At 41.7% G+C, this 10148-nt stretch overlaps 1 protein-coding gene across 2 annotated transcripts; it reads right to left on the bottom strand.

Annotated features, from left to right (window-relative positions):
* Nucleotides 1-6579, bottom strand: htatip2 (HIV-1 Tat interactive protein 2). Of its 2 annotated transcripts, none has more exons than XM_063187883.1 (6): nt 6481-6579; nt 5577-5760; nt 5372-5479; nt 5008-5145; nt 4150-4211; nt 1-1208 (listed from the first exon to the last, which is right to left on the bottom strand). In XM_063187883.1, exons 1-6 carry the CDS (start codon nt 6540-6542, stop codon nt 992-994), a joined length of 771 nt encoding a protein of 256 aa, XP_063043953.1. In that variant the 5' UTR covers nt 6543-6579; the 3' UTR covers nt 1-991. The 2 variants fall into 2 exon arrangements, with proteins under 2 accessions (XP_063043953.1, XP_063043952.1); XM_063187882.1 differs by having other exon boundaries at nt 6315-6569.
* Nucleotides 6580-10148: the final 3569 nt, after the last annotated feature.

Raw genomic sequence — 10148 nt, 5'->3', positions numbered from 1 at the left:
TATGGTCGTCACAAAAGCTTTATTGGAAAAAATGAAGTCATACGGTACAAAGAACGTGTGTTATCAAATGTGAAGCTGCCATGTACATTTTTATTTTATGTGTACATAAATGTTTTACCCTTTTGTTAATATTTTTGGTATGTTTGCAGGATTAAACAACAGGGAGGGACCACAACAAAGGCCGTCAGATGAAATGCCAAATGCAATAATCTCCCACACACTGTAAGAATAAATGGCTGTTTGGCATTGGCAGAGCACTGTATTCACCATGTTCCCTTCTGGTCATGGTAGTCAGACAATCACTATGTTTACATGATGATTTTAATCCCGAATTAGTAATTCAGAATTAAATAGTTCCATCAAGTTTACTTTAATCTTTCCTTTAATTCCGAATTGAGAGGTGTTTACATGTTTACACGTTTTCAAAGCGGAATTAAGCTTTATTCATAATTAAAGTCAGTTAATTCCAAATGAAATGCCTCATGTAAACGTAGCAATTGTACATTCCATGAGGTAACATTATTAACACAGTTCATATTCGCAGCAATGTTCTGACCATGGGGAAATAAACAGATATTTGAGCAAGTGTGAGCAAGAGCAAGTTTGGCCGTTCAAACCATTGTCCTCCAATTTTAAGATTTTTTTTATGTTTTATTGAGGCAAGTAAATCTATACATTACAGTAAGAAATTCTGAGCCTTGTCTTTCCATATCAAGGACATGTCGATTATCTCCAAATTTTAAAACGGTACAAAAACCACATAGACAGTAGCGTTCCCTTTTCAGTTACAGTTGAGGACGATTTTATTAGCCCCCCTCCTGAAATTATCAGGAACTGATAATAATGGTTATTCTCACTGAGAAATCAAGAGAGATGTCTAATTTCAGGAGGGGGGCTAATAAAATCGTCCTCAACTGTAAATAAGTGCATACAGATTAGAATATATAAAATCATCCATTTTCAGACCCACACATTTAAAAAAATAAAACCCTCAGTTCTCCCCCATCTTCCCCAGGTCATAGCAGGCCTTGTTCTCCAGGATCTCCACCTTCTTGTCTGAGGGGATGACGGTGGCGGCCAGCATGGCTCTGGCTACGGAGCGAATGGGGATGGACATGGCAGTGGGGAACACGGCGGAGAAGGCACCCAGGAACTTCCTGGCCATCCACTCTCCTGGACGGCTCTCCTCCCTGTCCACCATCAGCACACTGTGGGTGGGAATGATGCAAATTAAAGATCGGTCACTCACACACAAGGTTATTCATTTGAACCCAATGAAGTAGAGTAACGTGTGGGTGTGAATGATGCTGTTGGTCTTGGTTAAATGCATAAACATACAGTACAACAGAATTTGCCAAATGTGGAGCATTAGAATAGTTCTTGCTTCAATCAATGTTTACCTTTAAAATAGCCTCACACAAAGTATAGATCATATTAAAGAATATCACAATACATGTATAGAGCAAACATGTTACATGATTAAAGGGTTTATGAAACGAAAACAAAGTAAAGGAATTTGACCATTTCCAGGACAGATTATGAAAGTTCTAAGCCTTGTGAATAAAATGGGATATTGTCTGGGTGATATTTTGTCTTGAAAGTCATGTTAAAACGTTCCCAAAAAGTGTTATGTTTACTTTTTTTCACGACATGCAAATTTTATGCAAATGATATGCTTGACATAGAAGGGGAAAGTTCACCTCATTCCACCTTGTTCAGATCAATGGCAGCTAGTACCAAAACAAAGCGCAGTGTCAAGCACTGTGTTGCTGGAGGACTGAACGGTGCCAGCTGCAAAAATGGCTACTTGACAGAAGGAATATCTTTGCACAAGTTCCATTCTGTGAAGAATGATGGAACTGTGGCCGACAAGGAGAAGGCTAAAACAAGGGCTCTGTGGATCCAATTCGTACGCAGGCACCGGCGTGGTTTTGAAGCAAGCTCGTGGTCACTGTTGTGCTCGGCACATTTCCACCCCTCGTGCTTCACCACAAATGTGGAGATCGCGGGCATGGTTGGACTGAAGAGAATGCTATTGCCTCAAGCAGTTCCAACAATTCGCCTTTGGCTAAGCCCCGCCCTCTTTAGTTACAGTTGCTAGGTCGGACAGATAAACTTTCAATGCGGAGATATCAACGTGATTTATGCAGTGACTGCAAATCGCAGCAGTTATTCACTCCTAATAAATAAAAAACGCTATTCATAGTATTGTGAATATAAGTAGGCCAATTTATTTTCTGAACGGTCATGCGATGCATCAGCTGTTATGGGCTCTTCTCACATGGGTATTGATAGGCATTGTAACCAGCACCATGGTAAGCTGAGCTCGCATATCTTTTGAGCCCTGACTCAAACTTGCTAGACGAAAACGAAATCACACAATGTGATCTTCAAAGCTACCACAGCAATGTGTAACATTAACGTTTGGCGTCTTCAGTAGCTTAACAAAATCACGTCCATCAGCTGCTAGTCAAAACACTCCTGCCGTGACCGATAGACAGTTAACTTTGCTAGCGGTGTTTCTTCATTAATTAAGTCAGAAATCCCAAATCCTACTCTGAAACAGGTTCGTGGTTTGCTTACAACCTTACTGAAAAGTGACACGAATGAGATGGTGGCATGATCGGAGCACACAACAAAGTATGTTTTTGATCCGTGTGCTTTCTAGTCGAGTGTGAGGCTGCCGAGACCCTTCAAGTCAGACTATCCAGCTGCTAGTAATATTATATTAGTCCGGTTTTAGGTTTTAGAAAGCGATTGCCACCTGTTACATCGCGGGGAAACTTGCACCTTTGTCACAAATACCCCAGGCACAATTTCCAATCATATTTTAATAATAATACGACCGTATCTCGCTAACTACTTGAAAACATGCGATTTCAGCATTGAGTTCAATGGAGCGCTGTCAAAACTGTCCGAGGTTTGTCCGAGGTCGTCCTTTTGCTGCGCTGTGATTGGTCAAAAAGCACTTTAGGGCGGGCCTTAGCCAAAGGTGAATTGACATCGCTGGCGTGCAGACTGAAACGGCCCCTGTAACTGCTAGGGCACGAAGACAGGTGAGTGCACTGCTTTGCTTTAGGCTACTCGTTTTACCTTGTCCATCTGCTTTGTATGTTGTTTTCAGGAAAGGGTAATGCACATTACATGCCAAACCGATGCGAATGCTCTCGGGATATGCACTTTTTGTTGATTGCCATTCAACTGGTCAATAAATTGGTTTTGGGAGGATATCCGCGCTTCAGCCTCCGTGGTGCTCTCGGTCGAGGACAGCCAACTCACAGACTGGGCTACTGCTTAGCGAATAAACGGAGATACATATAGCGTAGGCCTACTTTGAAGCGTTTGATTGTTTGTTTTTAGTATTGTGGTGCACGTGTGGTTGACGTTTGGACACACCTCGTCCTCAGAGTCAAGCTGAGGGACACGCAACGCCTGTGACTTTGAGCACAAAAAAGAATAATAATGATAAACGCTAAAAATATGTTGAGGGCTATCTAGGGTGTTTTTCCAACAGCCTAATACCTCAGTTTTTTCTGTAGTTGATGATATTTTTGCATGTACATGCATTTCAATCACACTATATCGCGTAATTGAATCAAAATGCCCCCCATTTGTCAACAAATAAACACGCCACATCATCTTTGGCAAAGCGCCCTTAGCAACCGTAACCATAAACAAAACGAACTGTCAGGCTATGTCAACAATCGTCACTTCGCCTGTCAGACATGTCACTTTCTGCAGATGTATCAGTGCCTCTGAAATAGATTTGTGCTGCTGTTTTTTTTTTCTCATGAGGTTGGATGTGCGGTTTTTCGACACGCTGATGTTTGTATAAGAATTTTGGTTCCTTTATAAGATGTGGGTCCATCAAATGTGTGTTGTTTTCTCAGATCGCCATACTAGCAAACCAGGGACTTTCCTCTTTGACGTCACAGCCCAGCTCATTAGTCAAACCAAATTTCACAGAATTCACACTTTGAGTTGCCATTTTCACAAGTTCCTCCAGGATGATTGGGTTCAAAGTCTCATCGATGCTATCAGAAAAAACAAGGCTTTAATGGGAATGACCGTTTGTTTTCGTTTCATAACCTCTTTAAATGACTCGTAGCGATACAGTGAATTGATTGATGGGGTAAAATGAAAACATACGCAGGTCGGTAGACAGAATAGCGGTCAAAGCCAAGCTGCTCAATATCTGCCTCCACCTGTCCCTGTAAACCAAAAAATGGAAATATTATTTTTTAAAGCAATAAGAACAAACACACATCATCATCATCAACTACGTATAAAGACTTTGATTGAAGACCAAATGACGCCGCAATTTAACATCAGAGACCAGGATTAAATCAATGATCTCTCAAAAGACCATGACCATAGACAAAAGACAGGGTGGTTTCATATGACCCTATATCCTTGGTCTCTAAACAAAGACCCGCAGGCCAAATCCGGCCCGGCCATGACATTTGGCCCGCCATGAGTTCAGGACAAATGAAAACATAAATGTGTGTGGTTTTCGATCACTAAAACTTCAGTGGGGCATATCTCTCCAAAGCATTTTCGATCGAGTTCGATCTTATTCCAATAGTCTCATAACAGACATTGAAGAAGGGAAAATGGAACAGAGAACATCTGTTCTCTGTCCAGACATCTAACTTGTTTGTCATTGGATTGGCGCATTGGTTTGGCCTGCAGCCTCACTTGCTCTACATAATTTGTCCCTTGGAGAAAAAATATTAGAAACCACCCTATATCAATACACACATTGCACATTGACTGACATGATCAAGGATAAATATATATATTGTTCTACCCTCTTAAGACTTTCTTTCTCAGTTTCTCTCTTAATGTTGGTAAGTACCAGATTTATGAAAATGCAGTTCTGGGGTTCTACCTTGTCACTAAAAAGGCACAGCAAGTTTAATTGAAATCTGTGTTAGTCGGGCCCCAAAGTGTCTGACTTCATGTGAAATGCCTGATACAGTATTTTGCACGTCATGTGGAACTGACCTTGACTTTGAGGTACAGGAAGCTGCTGGTTTTGTCGGCTCCTTTTGACGATTCAAGATTGAAATGGGAGCAGCCTCCTGCCTTAGCCAGCTCTGCTGACTTCAGAACATAGTCGTGGTCTACCCGAATGAAGCCTTCCTGAAATTAAGCACCAAGGATATTATTTTATTTCATTTCATTTCATTTCATACAAAGCAACTTACAGGGCACGTCATCCATGAATGAGGGTGCAGAGAACTACCCATATTATTCCTACTCCTTCAGGATTAAACAACCAACTCACTAACCACCATTATGATTTCTGACCAGGTTATTACTCTTAGATTGTTCCTAAACCTTTTGAAGTCATGCAAAGTAAGCTCACCGTCCCAGCTTTGGCTTTAGTAGTTCCTAAGCAACAATACCCCACATCATGGCCTTGGAACGTCGCAGCATAATCATCCAACTTTTCAAAGTCAACAACCTCCTGAACCTGGAAGGGGAGATATGAGAACATGGTTAAGATATCAGGCTGGTATTTTGAACTTTAACCTCTGCACTTGACGATATGAATAAAGCTTTTACCTTACCACATTCTCGAAGGCTTTGTCTTCAAAGGTGATTTGCCGTCTGCCAATTAGTGTGATTCTGGAGAACAGTTTGCGATCTACAATTTCTTTTAGCAGGGCTTTCCCAGTTTCTCCAGTGCCACCGAGAATGAAGCAGCTTTTATTCTGTTCCCTGAAGGCCTCTTCTGATGCTTTTAGGTCCATGCTGTTGACAAAAAAAACTGATGTAATTCATCAATATTTGTTAGTAGCCTACTATTAGAGAGTCAAATTAGCCATTTGCAAGTGGACTTTTGTCCCGGGCCCAGGGAGAGAGGGGCCCCAGAATTGGGTCCCCATTACATTCTATCGATTGGGCAGCGGGCCCTTTCAGATGACTTTGTCCTAGGCCAGGCCAAGCTGTCAGCGGCCCTGCTCCCGTCAATCATGTTTGACACACAACATGAGGTGCGGCTGCAGCTGCCGCCCATCAAAGCAGGTGCATTGACATCATGACTCAGCTGAATTAAAATATTACTTTCTTTCCTATTTCTTAGAGACGTCGTTTTAGAGAATGAAGGTTGTGGCTCACTCATGTTATCTGCCTAGTCCGCAAGGGAGAGACGGAAATGCAGGCTACTGACATAATTTGTTTATGAATAAGCGTATACGCGAAAAGGATAGGTGTATAATTTGTAGGCTATGATAACCACTGACATCTATAATAGACGTCACTGATGATAACTATAAGTAACATCTACTCGATGAAGATCTACTTACTTTGAGACGTCAATAGATGCAGAATTTTCCAGATGCTGTAAGACGACACCTAATACTACGACAAAAACAGCTAGAAATGCTAAACCTTTAAAAAGCCTACTCTCAAACAGTATCATGACATCCCAGAGAGATGACCTTACTCTGGATCCATTTAGAAACCACAGACCTGTGGTAGAAACATCTGCCTCCTTTGGTAAACACTCGAACCAGTCCAGTCGCAGCCCTCATGAAGAAATCCACTTCCTAGTTTGTGCTTACACGCGCTTGCGCAGTTGGCAACGCGCTGTGGAGGAGGTGATGGCAGTATGCCAGGCAAAGAGAACATTGCTTGTATCATTGTTGGAATAAAATTGCACCTTACACATTGTTTTTAATATTCATGTTCACAACAAATGGAACAAACCCGTGATGCCATCGAGTGTGTGAGTGCCTAATTCATTTCACTATGAAGTTCTCAAGCCAGTGAGTATTAATGTTTCTAGATCTAAACTGTAGGTAGGCTACTGTCAGCCACTTTTGTATTTTGCCATGAAGTTTATGTGGCATTCGATCCGGGGATTCATAATTTGCAATTATGCTATCGTGGCCATGCCAGATAGTTAGCCTATTAAGTTCCAAAAACTCCAGGGAGATATTTATCAACTCAATCACCATGCATTTTGTTCTCTAATTGAGGCCTCGTTTGGCTCATCATGAAATTGTGAGATCAGTAACAACGTTTTGCAAATTTAAAATAAGTCCACAGGACCAAACAGTTTTAATGTTTGGGCAATATTGCACTTAGGCTACTTTGACTTTGATCCACCCACCCACCACCAAGTAGCCTGATCAGACGAGTTGTAGCCTACACTTTAGGGGCCTTGTCAAAGTGTAAAATCATTGCACAGACAGATCAATGTGTTTCATCAGACTAAAACTAATCTCTCTCTCTCTCTCTCTCTCTCTCTCTCTCTCTCTCTCTCTCTCACACTCACACTCACACTCACACTCACACACACACACACACACACACACACACACACACACACACACACACACACACACACACACACACACACACACACACACACACACACACACAGTGAATACAATAAAGAACAAGATGACAATAAAGCCCCCATTTTTCAAGAATTAAACGGTCGAGCTCACCTTCAGTGAGTTTAGGTGTAAGTGATGCATGTTTTTTGTGTATTTTTTGCTCTCTCTTTCTTCTTCTTCTTCTTTCCTCTTCTTAGCTGAGTGCTTTTTATTTCTTTTTGTCTTTTTTTTCCTGTAAATACCCTTGCAGCAGACCCTTGGACTGAAATGATGGTCTGAAAGGTTTATATGGACTGAAGGGACTATATGGACTACCGTATGACTACTGTAGGCCTATATGCACCAGAGGTTGTTATGAATGTAACCGTCTACTCCCCCCCCATTTAAAGCAATAAACAGTTGATCAAAAAAAAAAATAACGCCCCCATTTAACCCAAGAAACATTATCTACCCTGGATTGTCATTCATTGTTTACTTGTGTTAATAGCCTGCCCTGTCCTCTATGATAGGAAATTAGGACCACTCACTCAGAAATTTGACCAATGTAGGCTATCCATGTCTCCAAGTAACCACTAGAGGGCTCAAGCAAGAGAAAGTTTTCAGAGGTGAGACGTGCAGACGTGGTGAGAAGAGAAGAGGTAATGCAGGGACAGGCCAACGTGACGTCCCGTGAGCAGGGGGGTGGGGTGGGGTGGGGTGAGAAGTCACAGGACACTGGTGGGCAGGGACACAGCTTTTAATACCATTAGCAACATGACGTACTGTACCTGAGAGGCTTCAGGAGGGTTGGTATTACCACAGGCAGAGCTGCTGACAGCTTTGGTTGAGCCTAGGACAAAGTCCTCTGAAATGCCCCCCCACCGAATACATTAAATGTAATGAGGACCCAATTATGGGCCCCAATTCCCCCTGGGCCCGGGACAACTTACCGCTTTGTTCCCCCTTGTCAACTTCCCTGACCACAGGTTTCACTGTTTGGCACTGTGGAGGTTAATCACTGTAGTGATGTATACCTGAACAAGAACAGCTCTGATAGTGAAAAATGTAATGACCATGAATCAATTTGTTATACATAATATTATACAATGTAAGACATGAGACATCTATAATTAATTTTACAATTTTAACAAAATAAAGAAAAGCAATGAGAAATCAATGTGTTTGTGTTAGGGTTACCAACTGTCCCTTGAAATATGTAATCGTCCTTTATTTGGAAATAAAAGTACACTACAGGTTCCATATTGAGCTGAAACGGGACACGGGACGATAAAATGCAGGAGATTACATCTAAGAAATACAAAATGTTATGGGGGAGGACCCCCAGACCCCAACCACAAATAAGTGTCCCGTATTCTTTTCACTGAGTATTGGCAACCCTGTGTGTGTGTGTGTGTGTGTGTGTGTGTGTGTGTGTGTGTGTGTGTGTGTGTGTGTGTGTGTGTGTGTGTGTGTGTGTGTGTGTGAGCACTGCAGTCAAATATCATTACTAACTTCTCCTTATGATTCCATGTCTTCCGCTAGAAAATGTCACCACCCTGACAGACCAGAGGTCAGTCCGCCAATGTTTGGTGTCACTATGTCAACTAATCCGAAGCTCTCGAAATCTCTCTTAATCACGATGCAATGACACTAAGTTGTTGGCTGTCGGAAGCCCCTAAACAATCTTAATTTGTTTGCCTTCTCTCTGACAGTGGGTGAGGCATGAGACTATTGGCATTTCTTACAGTGCCAGCCCCACTCCAAACCATGATGCTTCTCCTCCACTTTACCACCCATGCCATACCATGCCATGCCTAACTCAAGCCCCTCTCCTCCCACATGCTCACAGTAACGTGCAGTGAGGGGTATGGTAGGGTAGGCAGTAAATATAGAAAATAAATATTTTTTGTGTATTTTTTAGCGCGGGGTCTGGGGGTCCTCCCCCAGAAAAAAATGTATTTCTTAGATGCAATTTCCTGCATTTTAACCAAATCTGGAGAGTCACTATCAGCTAAAATCTTTTATAAAAGACTAAAAACTTTGAACAAATAGTACCCCCTTTCATGCCTTATGCCACAACCTTGGATCGGCAACTAGGCCTATTCACCTAGTATGCTGATAAGGTCTTTAATGTGCAACAAATTAGTAGGCCTATGTTTCTCTAAATACTGTAAATATAAAGTAGGCTATAAGATAAAATGCCATCAGTGCTTAGCCACCACAGCTCTAATAACTAAATAAGTAAATAGGCTAAACTATTAGACATTTGGACATTGTCAGTAGACCTTACATCTGAAACAATAAGTGAAAATGCATAATTTCAATTTGTTGAAAAGGCCAGCTAGACTTTTTTTGGGTTTTTTTTGTCAAATTGCCAAATTGGTAGCTCAAGGACCCATAGCCTACTCTGTACACTCTGCCTACATTTTACAATAATTTAGAAAGCTACAACATCACAGCATTTTGGGGGGAAAGCTTTAACTTTTGGCTTTAGCAGTTGACTTCGCTCCTCTTCTGTTTATTCTGTTGCAAATCCCAGGGTGTTTCACATGGAGGATGCAGGGTGGCAGTGTAGCCTACTTTGTTTAGAAGATAAAATGTCTAGTTCACCAAAGTGAATCACACCATAGCATGTGAGGGGAAAACGATTTTACATTTAGCAATAAACCAACCTAGGTAACAGCTCCTGCTTCATTGACACATTTTGTGCTGCTAATCAAACACTCAGACAAGAAGGAAAGTTGGCAAGGGGGCGGGTTGCTTGCGAACTCAACAAACATGAGCGGTGCATTGCATTCAGACAGTAAATACTGGTAG

This window comes from Engraulis encrasicolus, chromosome 22 (assembly GCF_034702125.1).
Source record: "Engraulis encrasicolus isolate BLACKSEA-1 chromosome 22, IST_EnEncr_1.0, whole genome shotgun sequence".
NCBI classification, from domain to species: domain Eukaryota; kingdom Metazoa; phylum Chordata; class Actinopteri; order Clupeiformes; family Engraulidae; genus Engraulis; species Engraulis encrasicolus.
This window is presented reverse-complemented; position numbering and strand designations above follow the sequence as displayed.

Bases quoted from the DNA above. Each gene is read 5' to 3' on its own strand.
- htatip2 (XM_063187882.1), bottom strand. From the start codon at position 6,430: ATGATACTGTTTGAGAGTAGGCTTTTTAAAGGTTTAGCATTTCTAGCT. The intron at 4,212-5,007 runs GTCAGTTCCACA...TTTGGTTTACAG, and splicing joins TCCTGTACCTCAAAGTCAAG to GGACAGGTGGAGGCAGATAT. The intron at 1,209-4,149 runs GTATGTTTTCAT...TCCCACCCACAG, and splicing joins TATTCTGTCTACCGACCTGC to TGTGCTGATGGTGGACAGGG.